Source organism: Lycium ferocissimum, chromosome 11 (genome assembly GCF_029784015.1).
Source record: "Lycium ferocissimum isolate CSIRO_LF1 chromosome 11, AGI_CSIRO_Lferr_CH_V1, whole genome shotgun sequence".
Lineage (NCBI taxonomy): Eukaryota > Viridiplantae > Streptophyta > Magnoliopsida > Solanales > Solanaceae > Lycium > Lycium ferocissimum.
In genome coordinates, this window is record NC_081352.1 from 55,259,605 (window position 1) to 55,278,703 (window position 19,099).

Sequence of the window (19,099 nt, forward strand, 5' to 3'; positions counted from 1 at the left end):
CAAACCCCCAATCCCCACTCCATCTCACCCTCATAATTTTTTTTACTAGATTACATATCTACAAATCTTTCTTAGGATAATATCGTTTTACTTACTTACTAAACACTAGAAAATAAGTATTCCCTCTGTCCTAATTTACGTGATACACTTTTTTTTTGTAATATGTTCCAAAAAATATGATACATTTTTATATTTTGAAATAATTTAACTTAAAATTTTTCTTTTACTCTTAATGAAATGATTTTCTAAGAAAACATTTTCATTCCTACCAAACACACCTTTAGATTTAATTGTTTTTTAAAAGTAAAAAGAAGGATAAACGAGTGAGGAAGCCGGGTGATGTGTTCATCCGCGTTTACCATGTACGGACCCTCTAAAGTAGTAGTTGAAAATGGCGGCTCTTGTATTCAACTCCATCCCCCACTTAAATAAAGCATAAAAAAAGATTAATAAAACTCTCCTTTCCTTTTACTACTGCTACAAGAAAAAAAAAAAACACCTTCCATCTCTTGTCCTTAACACCCACCATTTCGTCTCCATTAATGCCAATATAATCATCTTCAATACACACAACATACATGTATTCATATTGTTCACAAAATTAAATAAATTAGAATAATGGGTCATCACCATAACAACCACCATAGTCACCACCATTCCACAGCCACAGATGGCATTCCACAACGGGTCAACAGTCCAAGATTCTCGGGTCCAATGACCCGAAGAGCCCATTCTTTTAAACGAACCAACAATAACACTACCCAAAACAACACTAGTAGTACCACAAGCAGTACTAGTGGTACTACTACTACTTTGAATACACATCATGAGATTGATGTACTAAACTCGCCTACATCTGAAACAAATGCCAACAATCTTACTGATGAGATTTTAGTTGAAAAGAAGCAGTTTTCACATTTGAGTAATGTTATACAAAGGGTACATTTGAGGAGAAAGTTTGAATCTTTGAGTGTTGATTTTGTGCTGGAACTGAAAGGAAGGAAGAAATTGGGACATTGGATGTTCTTGGTGTTTTGTGGGTTGTGTTTGTTTTTGGGTGTTGTTAAGTTTTGTGCTTATGGATGGTTTGGATCTGCTATTGATAGAGTTGGGTACACTCAGGTTATTTTTTTTTAGTTCTAGATATGATATTCTTGATTCCCATGTGTTAAATTACTGGCCCTTGTTCAAAATTTGGTTTCTTTTTGCTTGTTTTTCAAGAACAGTTGGAGCTTAGTATTCAAGAATTAGTTTTAAATGATTAAATATGTGTTTGCTTTTGGTTTCTTTTTGGGTGCTTTTCAAGATCAGTTTGAGCTTGATATTCAAGGCTTAGTTTTGAATAATTAAATATGTGTTTACTTTCTGTTCTGGAGGCATTTGCTTCTAAATAGAGGTCGATCTTTTCTCTTTGCTATTTATACTATACCGTCTAGATGCTTGCCTGTGCTAAAACTTCAATTTAGTTGGTTGTTCACATGTCTAACCGATTTTAGCAACAAAGATAGCGTGGATGTGGCACTATAGTGTGTATTCTCTTTGAAAAAAATTTCACATGATCGTGATAAAATAGAAGGATCAGGCTTTAGGTGAAGCATGTAAAACAAAGCACATGTTGCATAGAGAACAAAGGAAAAGGCTGAGATAGGCAGATAGATAGCCTTGGGTTGTATTAGATTTTAATCATGAGTTTCTTTGTTTTGAAAATGCAACTGATCATTTAGCTGTTCGGGATTACTAATATCAAGACTGATTGCATCAGTAAAGTTATGTTTTTAAAATGATCAGACATTGCTCAACAGGATTCATATGACTCACTGGTCAGTCAGCAAAATCTAAGGGATCAAAGCACTCGTGCCTTTAGAAATATGGAAGGAGATACTGAACATAGTGGAGGACGGAATCATGTGAAACAGACTCTAAGTATGGTTGCATCAGGTGTTGTTGGTAACCACAATAGCATGCTAGATGTAAGTTCTATCACAAATCTTCCATCCTGTTAGACTACGAATGTACTAGAGAAAGTATCACATCTAAATGCTGTTTTCTTTTCCTTTTTTCAGTACTCAGAAATATGGTTGAAACCTAATAGTGAAAATTTCACTCAGTGCATTGAGCGGACTAAGAGTCAGAAACGTAAACATCTGAACCATCGAAATTCATTTTTTATTCGGCCTCTAACTGTTTTTACCCTTCCCTCATCCTTTTTTGCTTTTATTGGCAGTTGTAGATGCAAAGACAAATGGTTACCTTCTGATAAATGCAAATGGTGGCTTAAATCAGATGAGATTTGGGGTCTGGTTGTTATATGTTTCATGCTTCAGTTCCTTTTATTAAAGATTTCTATCATCTCCATCTGATGAACAGATAATTCTAGAATGCAGATCTGTGATATGGTAGCTGTTGCTAAAATCATGAAGGCAACACTTGTACTTCCTTCTCTTGATCATACATCCTACTGGGCAGATGAAAGGTACTCCGCTTTTACCACCTCATTGAATTCATATTCATAGGATCATCACTATCATTTTTGATGGTTATTTTGCTTTGGGTTCTGATAGGCAAAAGTTATTGAAGATACCCACCACCCACAACTCATTGTCTAGTCTAGTATGAATAACCAAAACTATATCTAGCATGTGTGTTGGATTGTTTTTTGTTATCATGTAGTCTATATCCCCCAAGCAACCTTGTAGTTTCTAGTAGCTTGTTTCTCCATTTGTGTTATGTTTACTGATTGCACCCTCACCTTCGTAAGCTCCATGCTTGTATGAACTTATAAAGATCATTGTTATCCATATTTAGAGCTCAAAACTATAGAAGTATGGGGTCCTTGTGAATGGACAAAAAGTCTAACATCAAAGAACAACATAGAGCCCAAGTTAGGGACTGTGGTTGCACGTGCTTCTACTTGTGAAATATGCAGTCTCATATGTCTGGAGGCAAAGGCGGGGATAAGAAGTTGTTTAGGCTAGCCAAGGTAAGGGAGAGGAAGGCACGGGATCTGGATCAAGTAAAGTGCGTCAAGGACGAGGATGGCAAAGTATTGGTGGAGGATGCTCTCATTAGACGGAGATGGCAGTCATACTTCCATAAACTCTTGAACGAAGAAGGTGACAGAGACATTGTGTTGGGAGATTTGGAGTACTCTGAGAGACATCGCGATTTTGGGTAGTGTAGGAGTATAAAGGTAGAGGAGGTTAAGGGTGATGTTCGTAGGATGCGTAGAGGAAGAGCGACCGGGCTTGCCGAGATCCCTGGGGAGTTTTGGAAGAGTGCAGGCAGGGTAGGTTTGGAGTGGCTGATTGGGTTATTTAATGTCATTTTTAAGACGGCGAAGATGCCTGAGGAATGGAGGTGGAGTACGATGGTTCCTTTTAAAAACAAGGGCGACATTCAAAGTTGCGCTGTTATAGAGGTATCGAAATTTGCTAAGTCACGCTATGAAAGTGTGGGAAAGGGTGGTGGAGATGAGGGTGAGGAGAGGCGTGTCCATTTCAGAGAACCAGTTCGGATTCATGTCGGGGTACTCGACTACAGAAGCCATTCATCTTGTGAGGTGATTGGTGGAGCAGTATAGGGAGAGGAAGAGAGACTTACACATGGTTTTCATCGACCTAGAAAAGGCTTACGACAAAGTGCCTAGAGAGGTTTTATGGAGATGCTTGGAAGTTATAGGTGTACCTGTGGCGTACATTAGGGAGATCAAGGACATGTATAAGGGAGCCAAAACCAGGGTAATGACAGTGGGAGGAGACTCGGAAGACTTCCCAGTAGAGATGGGGTTGCATCAGGGATTAGCTCTTAACCCATTTTTATTTGCCTTGGTGATGGATGGTTTGCGCGACAAATTCAAGGTGAGGTGCCATGGTTCATGTTATTTGCGGATCACATAGTCCTGATTGATGAGACCCGCAACGGAGTGAATGCTAAGCTGGAGGTTTAGAGACAAACTGCGAATTAAAGGATTCGAGTTGAGTAGGACCAAGACAAGTACACATGGAGTGCAAGTTAAGTGACGTGACACATGAGGCTGGCGTGGAAGTGAGGCTTGGTTCCCAGGCCATCCAAAAGAAAGGAAGTTTAGTTTCAAGTATCTTGGTTTATTATACAAGGAGATGGGGATATTGACGATGATGTCACAAATCGTATTACTGCAGGGTGGATGAAATGGAGGCTCGCTTCAGGAGTGCTGTGTGATAAGAAGGTGCCACCAAAGCTTAAAGGCAAGTTCTACAAAGTGGTAGTGAGACCGACTTTGTTGTACGGGGCGGAGTGCTGGGCAGTCAAGAACTCGCACGTCCAAAAGATAAAAGTTGCGGAAATGAGAATATTGCGATGGATGTGTGGGCACACTAGGCGAAATAGGATTAGAAATGAAGATATCCGAGACAAGTTGGGAGTGACATTGGTAGAGGACAAGATGCGGGAAGCGCGGCTGAGATGGTTTGGGCATGTGAAGAGGAGAGATACAGATGCCCCAATGCGGAGGTGTCAGAGGTTGGCTATGGACGGTTTCAGAAGAGGTAGAGATAGGCCGAAGAAGTATTAGGGAGAGGTGCTTAGACGGGACATGCGCGGTTTCGGCCTACGAGGCATGACCTTAGATAGGAGGCTATGGAGGACTCAGATTAGGATAGAAGGCTAATAGGTAGTCCCATGTATCCCGTCGTACTAGTAGTCGCAGTTTTGATCTTCATTTTCTTGTCCTTTGATTCTTGCAACTATATGTTGTTTCTTGTACCAAAATTATCGTATTTATCTGTGGTAGCTACTGCTTCTTTTTCTCAGACTGCTTTATCATGGCTTTTGTCGCTTTCGTTAGTTTCATTTTCGTATTGCTTTGAACTGTTTGTGCTTATCTAATCTTTTCTCGCCATGTTTTCTCTTGAGCCGAGGGTCTTTCGGAAACAACATCTCTATCTTCCGAGATGGGGGTAAGGTCTGCGTACACTTTACCCTCCCCAGATCCCACACTGTGGGATTTCACTGGGTATGTGGTTGTTGTTGTATATGTCTGGAGGAAATGAGGATTCTGGGATTCTATGGTAAATAGATGACCTTTGGCAGGTGCGTTAGTTGATGTTGAAGGGGAAGCTTTAGTCTGTAGATGATTCTTAGTTTCTCATTTAAATGGATTAGTGGTGGTCCTGAGTTGAAGCACTTTTGTGCTTGCAAGTTTATGCCTTTAGCTTCGAGAGAAAAACTTTCAATAGCTAACTGGGAGAAGAAAGAAAAGCAACCAAGTAGAGAAAGAAGAAAGAATAAGATAGTTCTTTTGAGATTACTTTTTTTGACGACATTAAAAGCATAAAAGGTGTATGGGGATAGCTGAAACTCCTTTATAGTAAGTGGAAGCCCTGTTATATTCTCAAAGTTACTGCAGATCACTGAAGGAAATTCCCACCTTTTAAGGGATTTTGATTTAACTTTACCCACCACGTTGCAGGTCTAATTTCAACCATTTATACCATCAATTTCTCTTCTTTTATAAAACTTCATTAACACAACAAACTTGGTAAAATTCATATCCAGTTCCTCTATATTCTCTTAAATATAAAAAATCGAAAGAACGTATATCCCCGATTTTTGATTCCTCATTCAATATTCAAATAAAACTAATATAAAAACAATACTGTTTAAATAAAAATTACAGTATAACAAACCAAACATACTAGTACTCAAATATATACTCCGTTCGTCCCAATTTATATGAGGGTGTTTGACTGGGCACGAAGTTTAAGAAAGCAATGAAGACTTTTGAATCTTGTGGTCTAAAACAACTAAAGAATTTGTGGCTAGAAATCATTTCATTACGGGAAAAATGAGAATTTTTGAGTTAAATTATTGCTCAATATAGAAATGTGTCATTCTTTTGGGACCGACTAAAAAGGAAAACGTTTCAAATAAATTGGGGTGGAGGGAGTACTAAAAAAACTGTAGTATTGAGCAGGATATTCAAAACGCACATACATAGATATTCAAAATGCAGATATTCAAAACGTTTCCATAATAAATGCTAAATTTTAGGAAGAGATTCACTTTCTCAAAAAAGAAAAGAAAAGGCAGAGAGTTGTAGATGGGGAAAGCTATGGTTTGCTTCTTCAAAGGAGCTGATGGGCCACCCTCCATAACCTACAACTAGTGCACCCAATCTTCTCCCAAGATTGAGGGGGCCTCTTTAGCCACATGGCGACTTCTTAAAAAGATATGTACATGAATAGTGCTGGCAAAATGAACCCAATTTTCACTAACCCGCCCATATATAAATAGGTTGGGTGAGTGATATTGATAATGGGCAAAATTTGGGTTCAGCCCATATTTAAACCGTGCAAATATGGGTCACTCACGGGTTATTTACGGATCTGATTTGGCTTGGCTGCAGCTAAATCACTCACGGCTTCATAGTTAACTAATTATGACCTGTTTTCAACCCGCTCATTTGCCAACACTAGACATGAATAACAGAGCTGCAAAGGAGGTTAGTCACCATCTTAACTTATGAAGCAAAACCACCATCTGCAGCCTACTTCAACTCTTATTGGAATGGCCAAAGTAGCTACAAAAATAAAAGACTTGGTTATAGTGTTTTAAACTTGGCAAATCAGTGGTAACGAAAACATGCAGCTATTGATTTGCTAGATATTAATAAATCCATCTGACAGTGTTTGCAGTGAAAGATTGGGTCATCTTATATCTTCTTGAAGATTGCACCTTAATTCGTGCTTGGGATGTACAAACCCCCCCCCCCCCCCAAAAAAAAAACAAAAAATCGGTTATCCTGTTGAATTATGCAAGCCATCTCATCTAAAGTTTAAACTGTAAGAGATGAGACACTTTCTATTTGTTTTAGGTTTGCAACATACTCTGTCACGTGCGGGTCTTTTTCTCTTTCCTTTCTTTGTGGCAAGCATGTGAAATATTTTGCTCTGGGGTTGCACTAAGATTTGAACCGAGAACTTTTGCTGCCGTCAAGCCGTTAACAACCTCATCTAAAAAACTCAAACGGGTAGATGTGAGACAATTTGATTTATCTGTTTTTAGGTCTGCAACAGCGTCCTCGCCCAATGCACTCAACACCAATAGAATAAACAAAGTGCTCATGATTGTTTTATTCACAAATGCTTTACATCTATATTCTCTTGTTTGATTTAAGTGACACCATAGATGCTTTTCTTGACTTGGCTCCCCTTGATCTCTACCTTTGTTTCCTAAATGCAGTGGCTTCAAAGATCTTTTTGATTGGCAGCACTTTATTGAAACTCTGAAGGATGACATCCACATTGTCGAGACATTACCACCAGAATTGTCTGGAATTGAGCCTTTTAACAAAACACCAATATCCTGGTCGAAGGTGAAGTTTGAACTGTTTGATTGCACAATTAGGAGGTTCAAGAACAAGAGCTCTAATTTATGTGTGTATTTTTGACATGGTTGTGAGTTGTCCTTAGAGAGAAGTATAAAACTGACAATGGATTCCAAAATGTTACGGTGTAATGATAAGTATCCTGCTATATACTTACATTATTCTCTCATTTGATCAGGTTAGTTACTATAAATCTGAGGTCCTCCCTCTTCTGAAGCAGCACAAAGTAATGTATTTTACTCACACTGATTCTCGGATAGCCAACAATGGGATACCCAATTCTATTCAGAAGCTGAGATGCCGTGTAAATTACCAAGCGTTAAAATACTCAGCTCCCATTGAAACTTTGGGAAAGATTCTGGTTTCGAGGATGCGACAAGATGGAAGTCCTTATCTTGCTCTCCATTTAAGGTCAGTTGTGGCCTCTTTCTCTCATAGCTGTTAACATACAACTCTATTATTGTTCGTGCCATTGCTTTTGATTAGAGCAAGGGCTCTAAAATGAACGTAGTGCGAATCGAACAAGGATAAAGAAGAAGAGGACAAATTCTGGATTGCCACTTTTTCATTTGACGGATCAGGCCAGTTGATATAACCAGATATGCCACTCATTGTAATAGCGTAGTTTGATTTTTCATTTGAATCAAAATACTTTTAAAAATGGCAACTAGACCACGCCATGCCTTTATTGTTACGTAGCATAACACTTGCGTTTGCTCTCTGTACAACAACAACATACCCAGTGAAATCCCACAATGTGGGGTCTGGGGAGGGTAAAGTGTACGCAGACCTTACCCCCACCTTGGGAGGTAGGGAGGCTATTTCCGAAAGACCCTCAGCTCAAGAGAAAACAAGACAAAAGAGTCAGATAAGGACAAGCATATCAGAGTAATGCGAAAATAAGAAATAACAAGAGCGAAGAAGTCATGATAAAACAACCTGGAAAGACAAGACCCAACAAATATAAGCAGAAATCAAAGGGCAATAAACGATAGAGCAAAACTACGACCACGAGTGCGAAAGAATAAGTGAGACTACCTACTAGCCTTCCTAGCCTTCTATCCTAATTTGAGTCCTTCACAACCTCCTATCTAAGGTCATGTCCTCAGTAAACTGAAACTGCGCCATGTCCTATCTAATCACCTCTCCCCATTACTTCTTTGGCCATCAGTTGAACAGTCCAATTTACAAAATGATCATCTAGACACCTCAACTCGTCTGTGTCAATTGAACACTCCAACTTATAAAATGATCATCTAGACACCTCCATAATTTATCCAGGACTAAATACATGGCTCCGCTTAGTAAAGCTCGCATAGGCCAATTCAGCTTATTAAATATGTAAGAATAAATTTTTCACGACATTAACAGTGGAGTAATAAATAAGCAAACCAAAAAAGACGAAAATGTGCATGGACGTTCTTCCTCCTTTTATTTTACTTGTCACGTTTCGCTTCTCAAGAGTAACTAATCTTCGGAGCTAAAATGAATTAGATTAATTTAAAATTTAGATGTTAAAAAACTATAATAAAAATAATATAATTTGCAATTCCATATAGTTTGACTCTCGAGAAGCGAAACGTGACAAGTAAAAGTGAACGTAATTAATATATATGCACACACAATATACAAGAGAGAGGTGTTACACTTACCTGCCGGCAACATAAAGAGCAGCCATAGCAGAGAACATAGAGAGCATTAGAAATGATATTCATGGTCGGAAAGTGGTGGTGGATGATGATAGCCGGCTATTGGAACCCCGGCTATTCATTTCTTCTACGGCAATTGATAACGGAGTCTGGAGAATTGAGACTGATTCACTTGCCCAGGTTGAGATCCGATTGTCACTTTCGGATTTTATAATTTTTTTTCTTTTTCTTTTTCTTTTATACTACGTAAATGAACGAGGCGACAAAGTTCTCTAAGAACGTTATATAACTTTGAGGTCATTACTTTTGCAGGGTCAGTATTCATAATTTGATGCTTTAATCGCACACAGCTATCTAAATTTTAGTTTCTAATCTTATATGACCATTGCACTCTTAAAGCAACGGCTTTGACTGAACTTCTTTTTGTAGCTTCAAAGCTGTAATATCAGATATATGTAGTTAAATTTGTTTCTCAATTATCTTGATGGACATGAAGTCATTTGGATGGTAAATCACACAAATCATAATGCTGATGTCTTATCTTAGCAGAGGCATTTGCTATAAATTTTGATTTTCTTTTCCTGCTAGAACTGTTGTTTCTGAACCCATTTCACCTAAGCAGTTTACTGTGCTACTTGCAGATACGAGAAGGATATGCTTGCTTTTACAGGATGCAGTCATAATTTGACAGAGGAAGAGGATGAAGAACTCCGTAGGATGCGTTATGAGGTCGGCCATTGGAAGGAAAAGGAGATTGATGGTGCAGAAAGAAGAAAGCTTGGTGGTTGCCCATTGACCCCCAGGGAGACTGCCCTTTTGCTTAAGGGGCTGGGATTTCCATCTAGCACGAGGATTTACTTGGTGGCTGGTGAAGCTTATGGGAATGGAAGCATGCAACCTCTTCTGGATAATTTCCCAAACATCTTTTCACATTCAACTCTTTCAACGGAGGAGGAATTGGATCCTTTCGAGAATCACCAAAACATGCTGGCTGGTTTGGACTATGTTGTTGCTCTTCAGAGTGATGTTTTCGTTTACACCTATGATGGAAATATGGCCAAGGCAGTACAAGGTCATAGGCGCTTTGAGAATTTCAAGAAGACTATCAATCCGGACAGGTAATTATTCTTGCCATCTGTAGCCCTATCTAGCTAGACAGATTTCTATTTTCAAATTACGAAAAATTCCCAAATCGAAGTACCTTCTTCAACCTAACTTTTGGCATCTAAACATCCTTTTGCAGGATGAATTTTGTGAAGCTAGTTGATGAACTTGATGATGGTAAGATCTCGTGGAAGAAATTCAGCTCGAAAGTAAAAAAGCTTCATGAGACTCGTTCTGGGGCTCCTTATATGAGAGAGCCGGGGGAATTCCCGAAGCTGGAAGAGAGTTTTTATGCTAATGCCCTTCCTGGCTGTATATGCGAGAAAACCCACAGATAGCAACGTTTGATCTCCTAGGAGTGCAGCTTGGGACATAATGGGAGTATTGCCATGCATATAAATGGTTCTAAGAGCATGTGGATTGAGCCTCTACTAAAGAATTCATCACTGGGACAACAGTTCTCCCTGTTTAGAAACAGGTGACTTGTATATATGCAGACCATCAAGGTCAAGTTCAGCAATTTGCTGCTGGTGCAGAGTCAAGTATACCGTTCAACCATACAAAGACATTAGTTATTTTTGTTAATTGAACGTTTTCCACGATACTTTCTTGGCAAGGAGGCTGGAGCTGCCAATATCCACATATGGCAGTATAGGCACCCTGCGAAGCCGAAACGATAAGATTTGTGGGTGGTTGATATACACTGTATTATTTCTTGAGATACAAATGACCAAATTATATTGTTAATCTTACAGCATTTGTCCTGGCCTCCTTGTTTCTATTGAATTGCTTGAGATGAGCTTAAACGGAGTAACATGATTCATATAGTTGACTCTAGTTTGAGAGTGAGATATAATTATTTCTATTGAATAGTCCTGCTTATAAATGTATCAGATTGAAAATTTCGACAGTCTTTATGTTCTTTCACTCTTTCCTTGCTGCAAAACTTAAATTTTTAGAACACATGAGCTGGAAGGTCTCGCTCTTACTAATTCCTTGTGGTTGCAGAGTATAGCAAATCTATGAGCCGGAGGACATATGAATGTCTTTTTTGATTGTAATGCTTTAGGTAAGCAGCACAATCTTGAATGGATAATTATAAGTGCAGTAAAATGAGCTTAAATTGCAAATCTCTCTGCTTGGAACTTAATGACAAATCCTAGGCCTGAAAAAAGTCTTACTGCTAAACTGTGGCACAAGGCCTTACCCTTTAAAATGTCCTTTCTTGCTTGGAGGGTGATTCACAAGAAAGTGCTCACTGATGGTCGTATTTCTAGATTTGGCATTACAGGACCCTCCATTTGTATCTGCCCAACATAAATCTCTATTTTTTTTTTTTTGCGCGGATTGCTCTTCAAAGACACTGGTCTTTAATTTTTGCCCCTCAAATTGTTGATCTTTAATTTTTTTTCCCTTCGCTTAAAAATCCATGGGTTTTGGGTTCGAACACCCTTTCAATCAAAAATTAAAAGCAAAATTGCAAGACAGACTTTTGGATTCGCAAGACAAAGTTTTGAATTCAAACTCTACCTTAAGGACATGGGCAGATGTACATGGTGGTGAGGGTGTTCACACCCTCGGCAAAAAATTACAGTGTATATATAGGATAAATTTTTCGTGTTTATGTAAATATATTAACTTTTGAACACCCTGAACAAATGTAAAAGGTTAGCTCAAGTGGTCCAGGGTGTTTAAAGTTGTCTCTAGCGTCCTAGGTTTGATCCCCAAGGAGAACATTATGTTTTATATTTAGCTTTTGTTGTTTTTTTGGAACCCCCTGAGTGAAAATCCTGGATCCGCTACGCAAGGAGAGTTTTTATCCGCAAGGCAAACTCTGCCTTATAAAGTAGAATTTGCTATCTTAAGGCAAACTCTGCCTTGCGAATTTTTTAAAATTTTTGACTGAGCGGGGTTCGAACCCCGAACCCATGGGTTTTTAGGTGAAGGATAAAAATTAAAGACCAGCAATTTGAGGGGCAAAAATGAAAGACCACCCCCGAATAAGGGAAATCGTGCAAATTGCCCAACATAAATTATTACGCCATGTAGCCCAATATACAATATTATACATGGGGGGAAAACATTATAACGTATCAACCTTGTATAAAGTGTATAAAAGGTGTTTTATACACAAATATGAATTATATCGGGTAACAAACTCAAGATATGGGTTACGTGGCGTAAATATTTTCACAAATAGATAGAGAGCGTAATGTCCCCCTCAAACCGAGACAGTCGATCATGTTTTGTCACTGGTAACTTAGCCAACACTTTACGGGCAACTACTTTGGACTTAGAGTTGCCTTCCATACCTTAAATCATATCTTGAATGCTTGGTGGTCTCTAACCCCTTTGACTGCCTTGTTTTTTAAGATTTTTCCTATCATTATTATCCAGGAACTCTGGGAAACCTGATGTAGCAGTAAATATGGGAACAACAAACCTTTCCTCCCAAAACTCATCTTCCAGATCGCTCAGTTTACTATTGGAATTATAAGATTGCAATTTCTTAATTTCAAATATGATCTTGCCTGGGATGATCTTGTGTTGTTAGCTGACCAGAGGATAGCTGTGAAACTTTGCAAAAGAATCCACTGGTGTAAACCTGAAAGTGCAAGAGGGGGGGGCGGGGGGGGGGTGAATTGCAAATTTTTCGTTCTGGTAGTCGACTAGGTTAGACCAGTAGTCGACTGCTTGCTCAGAAAACACTAAACGTAAAGTGCAGAAAGTAAATGACACCAGGAGTTTTATACTGGTTCAGATTCAATGTGAATCGAAATCAGTCACTTGGCCCAGGTGCGGGTGATCTCTCGGCAGCCTTTTAGTTAAAGGTTTGGACAATCGAGGTTTGAATGGAGCTCTTACGTCTACACTCAATCGCTCTTAATCTTTTTGATACAAAGCCTCACAAACTAAATTATAACTCTCCTTTCTTTTTTTCTTACACTATAAATCACTCGGACATACAATGCTTATGAAAAGTAAAGTAGAGTACAAGGAGAATGAGATTAAGCATGGAATATAGGTTTGTGAGGTAGCTCCTCTTATAGCTGTTTGCAGAGAGATCAACCCAAGGGTTTTGATCCTTGGAAACAGAAATTATCGATTCTATTTCCAAGAATAAGGCTGGAGCTGTTGCTGCTTTCCTTGTGCGTTGAGGCAGCATTGTCAATCAACAAGATTGTTACACTTCACGAGATCTTCCTTTTAATGTTGGAGATGCCCTTTCCTTCGTTGGAACACTTGTGTACCGCTGGAAAATAATGCTGAAGGTATCGTTTCCTTTCTTGAATGATTTGGTACAGCTGGTTGTGAGCCGTTATTCCATTAGGGTTGAGAAGGCTTCACTTGAGTGAGCCCAGCTCGTTGGAGCTGTTTTGTGGGCTTCCATCTTGTTGGGGCTGATTTGTGGGCTTGTATTATTCCTTGTGCAATTCACTTATTATACCTACACACGTAAAATTGTCATCATAAAAACTTACACTAACAAAACCCTCCTCTAACTTCTTCAAAGTCAACAGTGATGGTAGTCTTATAGCTGATAACAATGGAGGAGGGGAATTGTTAGAGATTCACAAGTAAATCTTGTCATGGCTTACTCTATCCCTTTTGGTAGAGGATCCAGCAACCTTGCTAAAGCTAAAGCTCTATTATTTAACATTCAATGGTGCAATTTTAAATGAGATTGACCAGATTGAATTGGAGACTGACTCTATGCTTCTTGTATCCTAGATTAAAGAAGTGTTCAAACTTCCTGGTAGCTTGAGACTACTATCAGGGATATTAGAATTCTCTTATTGGAATCAATTGGTCTATTAATCACCGCTTCAGGGAAGCAAACAAGTTGCGGACAAACTTGCCACTTTAAGCCTCAGCTATCAAGAGCAACAATATCTTTTTGAACTATGGAGATCTTCCCCGACAGGTCAAAGGCTTTAGTGAATCTAGACAGATGGATGGTTCCTGATTTTAGGATTAGGAACAAGAAACTGGATGAAAGTATATATTCTGATGTGCTATAACTTGTATATTTTTGCCTTGTTGATAGGAATGCTATGTGCAGTACATCAAAACCTCCTTTTCATCATCCTTAATATACATTTTGGTTGTATTTTAAGCTTATATGCTAAGGCTAAGTGGGCATGACCACTGTCTTAACTTTTTTCGTAGAGGTTAGGCCCTTCATACCTCTTGTACATGTATTTCACTTCTGGATTCTAATATACGAGGAAGGGGTCATGCTTAACCCCCACCCGGAAGGTGGCTTTGAATAAAAAAAATGCATTATCCATAGCTGGGAAAAAGTTTAGTTAACCTCCAAATTCCAAATATAACTACCATTACCTTTCTTCAAATAAAGTGTTTGAGCTAAAATATGGCATTTCCTTTACAGTAATACAGACACTATCTAACAAGTAGTTTCTTCAATTACAGAATGCTAGACTGAGGTGGTACAATTCAATATCAAACCATGAAAGTTCTTATAAATGGGTAAAATCTCGAAGGCTCGGTCAGGTTCCCACACTTTTGGGCTTTCCCCGTCCATCATCAAAAACCATCTTCTCTCCTCTCAAACTAATCAATGAATCGTGAAAGAAAGAAAGAAAGAAAAATGGTTGTCGAAAATGAATTGAATTACAGCATGGAACTAAAGCTGCAGAATAGACTCAACGAGCTCATAGAGAGGTGCAAGCTCTGCCTTGTCGATTAAACGGAACTCCTGTTTCAAGTAAGATCAAAAGCAAGAGCATGCATCAGTTTTCCTCAATCAACGCTAACCACATTCTACTTGTAGATATATACGATGCACTACAAATGCATTAAATCAACAACATGAAATGTACTAGTACAAACTCACCCACGTGAACAGAACAAAGTGCTTAAAGCAAGTATTCATATGAGCTTCTTCCTTTAGACTGATAATCTTTTGGAAATGTGAATGATAGATATGAGCATATACACGAAATAATCGCTTAAATATTGTCTTCACAACATCCTGAAAGTTGGACGGAAACGGCGCACCTGTAGCATACCATTGATCAGACATGGAACTTTTTATCAGAGTAATATGCACAACAAAAAGAGAGAATACCCACCCAAATTTTGTGGAAAAATTGATTCATCATCTAGCTGAGTTTCTATCCAACCCATCAAATAATCCACATATTTTGGAGCAGAAACTTCTATTGGTTTCTTTATATTAACTCCGTCGGCCCAACGATACTCGTACCTGCCAAAAGTTATATGCAAGATTATCAGCCATACCAAACAAATAACATAATTCATTGTGATTTCCATTTCATTCGGAGTAGAGATCTCAGAAGACAATAGTCCTGTTTCATTGCACATCCACTACACATGTATGAAATCTTGCATTTCCATTGTCCAATGTTACAATGGAAATATCAAGAAGACTGGAAGAGACAATCACGAATTGGAGGACACATAAGATCAATAAAGAATTAAACCATTATGTATTTGGGAGACAGTGTGCAATGAAAGAAATAGATGATAGTGAGAGATATAAATAGTTCAAAATATTCTTTTTGTTTCATGTAGTTTTTTGGTGTAACAAGAAAAATTCCATGTGAACCGTAATGGTGATTAAGCCACTCACTCACTTTGTCCATTTTCAACACAAAGTTAATGTTTTCATAGTAGCATATTGTCAGGGTAACAACAATCTGATCTCTTGTTACTTCTACATATTGTTGAAGAAGAGGTTTATGGAACTTAGAATCTGAGGACATGTCATCCTCTGCAGCTTGAAGAGTTTCACTTCACTCATTTCCTTGGGGGAGAGTTTAGCTATATCGGCAAGGGATGATGAAGCATCTTTTACCGACAATAGCATGCTTAATAAACCAAAATAAGGTAATGTCAAACATGTTGGTCAAATGATGAGGAAAGTTCAAGGGCATTATATTATTGCCACCATATTTTCATGTTGTGACTGCTTTGCAGTATGTTTCAACATAGTTACCGATTGACTCTCTTTGGACATAGAGAAGCAAAGACTTAGCATGTCAAGCATAGTTTTCGAAAAGAAGAATGGTCCATGACCTCTGTCTGAATGTTCTACTTTGTTAGTTGGGAAAAATTGCAACGTCCTATAAGTTTGAGGGGGTCGCTGCAGATACACAAAAGTCGAAAACTTGGAACCACAGATAGGTGCTAAAGTTTCTGGGACAATAATCCTAAGTAAATATAGCAGTTGGGAATCGAGTTCGGTATAAGATATGGACAGGTACACCTAGCTGAATTTTTTTGAAAATGTCAATGGGTAATAACCTTCCTTAAAATGATAATCATACCTAGAGGGGTTTAGTCCTCTTTAACTCCATTCTAAGCAAACCGATTCAATGATGATGGCTAAAATTGTGGTGAAACATATCCACAATGGTTACTTATGTAGTTAATGAATAAATAGGAAAGTGAACAGATTGAGAAACCTACTTTGGCCCTGCAGACATTGTTGGACAGCTCGACGGGGTGCAGAATTCTGTGAGAGTGCCATACAAGATATTCACTTGGTTGAAAAAGTCAACAGCTGTAGGAAAAGAGAGAGATAAAAAGTTAGGATCAACAGAATGGTGCTTCAGATATTCAAAAATCATCATATGGTTGCATGAACAACATCTCAAAGATACTCTTTTTTATGCTACAAATTGAAGAGAGCAGGTTGTAGGATAAAAATTCCACACAGGTGTCACAAAGGGGCGCCAAAAGTTGCTACAGAGCAATTTATATCCTTATTTTTCTTAGTCAATATCATGGAAACCAGATGTGATACTGTCCCCAAACAGTTGTCACAATCAATGTTTATAGACATCTTTTCTCGCCTGCCTTCTCATTGTACGAACCCTCTAGAACCTCTGAAAACAAAATCATTCCTAGCTGGAACTTTTAGAAAAATTGTACCATTTTCATGGTTATATGGAACAAATGTGTGGTTCTGGCTATTACCAAAGGCTTAGATTCATCGGAAGCACAATATGTAAAAACCTGCAGGACAAGGTGAAGTTACGTACTAAGTGAAGTCAATCCACATTCTCACAAGTCGCGACATGAGATAGTATAAGCAGCCTAATGTCAAATAATCCATCTGAAATTAATTATAACATGATTGGATCTAAGTGATAGACGCTCCATCTGTCATCCGAATACACAAACAAGTACAGAAAACCAACAAAATGGAAGTTTTTACAGGTGTATCGTCCTACAAATGGAAAACATACTATTTACAGCCAGCCACTCGTGAAGATCTTCTCCAGGCGGTAGCCGCACTGCTTCCCTCAAGTTGCCACTACCCAAAGTAGCATCAATGTGTTTCTTAAGTTGTGCACCCTGCATTTTCAAATAAGATAAAAAGAGTAAGGAACAAAATCACAACAGCAATTACAACAAAGGTAAACAAAAATAGCCTCTATCATTATGATTTATCAGTTGAATTTTACTCATGGTTTAATTAGCTGCTGGAAATAAGAACAGATTAAAAAGGAGATAAAATATTATAGGCACATCATAGAACTAGCTAGAGCAGCATATTCTAACCTTGCTTCCTGATGGAGCACTCTTTTTAGGACGAAAAGTCTTCTGATTTCTGAAATAATCAAATCAATGAAAAATTAACCAAAAACTTCCACTGAGGAAAAAAAAACACATTAGTGCTGCTATTAGTCACAGAAACAAGACACTAACATGCAAAAAGGTTGAAGATATCCCATTTTCTCGAAGTTTAAGACTCAGATACAGAAAATTAAACACTAGTCCTCTCTACCAAATTTGGAATCCAAACATAGTATAAGTTCCAAACCCCAGAACAAAGAGATATAATTAATCAAACTGAGAAACAAAAAGATCATTTCAAAACAAAAACTTGGTTTAAAATAAAAGGAAAGTATGTTGTATAAATGGATATACCTGCTTCCAAGGCCAAAAAGACTCATGATTCAAGATGGTCCAAACAAGGAAAAGGTGATGTGTATGAATGAGATACAAGGGTGAAGGTTTAGTACATAATATGTGTTGTATATAGTCATTATCATCATATAAATAAAGGAGAAAAGAGTGTATTGAGTATATTACAGACTGGCAATGGAGATCAGGTCAAGAAGGACCCCTTCTCTTTACCAAATATCTCTCTCTTATAATAAATATAGACGACATATATAAGGAATGTGAAGGGAGGAAGCATAAACCAACCAGCCAGGTCAGTCTTCTTTCTTTGCCATAGCCATGCTTACCTGGCTCCTGTCTCTTTCATTGTCCTCTCTTTCTCTATATGCATGCCCCTCTAAATTTTTAAAGTAATCTCAGTTTTTGTGACACTATCTATTTAAAGCTAAATATGCATTTATTTTTATAAAAAATATAGTATTATTTTTAAATATAAACTAAATTACTTCCTCTCTTAATTTATGTGATATAGTTCGGATTTCGAGAGTCAAACCTTTTTATTCTGAACGTGAATTTGACATACAATCTTTAATTTTTTTTTTTTTAGAAGTTCATAAAACGTACTATAAGTCTGGATAATTGATAATTTAAAATATTTAAAAGGCACAAGAATAAATCGCAGTGTTTTTTGTTTGTTTGTTTGACTCTCGAAATCCGAACTGTATCACATAAATTGGGTAATAAATTAAGCGGGCCACGTAAAATGAGAAAGAAAAGTCTGGAGTAATTGTTTTCTGTAGCCTCTTTCTTTTCTTTTCACTCCATCTTATAGTAGTTAATATCATGCAGCATCTAAAATATAAGGGTTGAGCATAGATTCTACTACAGAGACATTAAATATTTTAAGAAATATAATTATTTTTATGGTGAATTAGAGATTGATGTGAGTAGTAATGAGCAAACAAAGGTTTTCCGTGAAGAAATATAGTGTTTTGTTTATTTTCCTACTGTAAAGTTATATTACATCATGGACATGTAGTATTCTTAAAAAAATATTCATGGTGAAGTACAAATTGATGTA

General features: G+C 37.9%; 2 protein-coding genes across 4 annotated transcripts; one reads left to right on the forward strand and one right to left on the reverse strand.

Annotated features, from left to right (window-relative positions):
• The first annotated feature begins 445 nt into the window (after nt 1–445).
• On the forward strand, nt 446–10,878 carry LOC132037423 (O-fucosyltransferase 35). 2 transcript variants are annotated; one of them, XM_059427937.1, is made up of 9 exons: nt 446–1,107; nt 1,803–1,970; nt 2,064–2,136; nt 2,225–2,295; nt 2,385–2,473; nt 7,222–7,354; nt 7,545–7,777; nt 9,657–10,133; nt 10,259–10,878. In XM_059427937.1, the coding sequence occupies exons 1-9, from the start codon at nt 619–621 to the stop codon at nt 10,455–10,457; spliced, it is 1,932 nt and encodes a 643-aa protein (XP_059283920.1). In that variant the 5' UTR covers nt 446–618; the 3' UTR covers nt 10,458–10,878. The 2 variants fall into 2 exon arrangements, with proteins under 2 accessions (XP_059283920.1, XP_059283919.1); XM_059427936.1 differs by having other exon boundaries at nt 447–1,122.
• A 3,857-nt stretch (nt 10,879–14,735) lies between these two features.
• On the reverse strand, nt 14,736–18,261 carry LOC132036106 (MOB kinase activator-like 1A). 2 transcript variants are annotated; one of them, XM_059426339.1, is made up of 7 exons: nt 18,043–18,261; nt 17,674–17,722; nt 17,358–17,466; nt 16,576–16,669; nt 15,216–15,349; nt 14,978–15,141; nt 14,736–14,839 (listed from the first exon to the last, which is right to left on the reverse strand). In XM_059426339.1, the coding sequence occupies exons 1-7, from the start codon at nt 18,066–18,068 to the stop codon at nt 14,768–14,770; spliced, it is 648 nt and encodes a 215-aa protein (XP_059282322.1). In that variant the 5' UTR covers nt 18,069–18,261; the 3' UTR covers nt 14,736–14,767. The 2 variants fall into 2 exon arrangements, with proteins under 2 accessions (XP_059282322.1, XP_059282324.1); XM_059426341.1 differs by lacking the exon at nt 18,043–18,261 and adding an exon at nt 17,821–18,002.
• Nucleotides 18,262–19,099: the final 838 nt, after the last annotated feature.

Bases quoted from the DNA above. Each gene is read 5' to 3' on its own strand.
- LOC132037423 (XM_059427936.1), top strand. From the start codon at position 619: ATGGGTCATCACCATAACAACCACCATAGTCACCACCATTCCACAGCC. The intron at 2,296-2,384 runs GTCTGGTTGTTA...TCTAGAATGCAG, and splicing joins TAAATCAGATGAGATTTGGG to ATCTGTGATATGGTAGCTGT. The intron at 2,474-7,221 runs GTACTCCGCTTT...TCCTAAATGCAG, and splicing joins TCCTACTGGGCAGATGAAAG to TGGCTTCAAAGATCTTTTTG.
- LOC132036106 (XM_059426339.1), bottom strand. From the start codon at position 18,068: ATGAGTCTTTTTGGCCTTGGAAGCAG. The intron at 16,670-17,357 runs GTATGTTTTCCA...CTTTTCCTACAG, and splicing joins CGAGTGGCTGGCTGTAAATA to CTGTTGACTTTTTCAACCAA. The intron at 14,840-14,977 runs GTGAGTTTGTAC...TACTTGAAACAG, and splicing joins ACTTTGTTCTGTTCACGTGG to GAGTTCCGTTTAATCGACAA.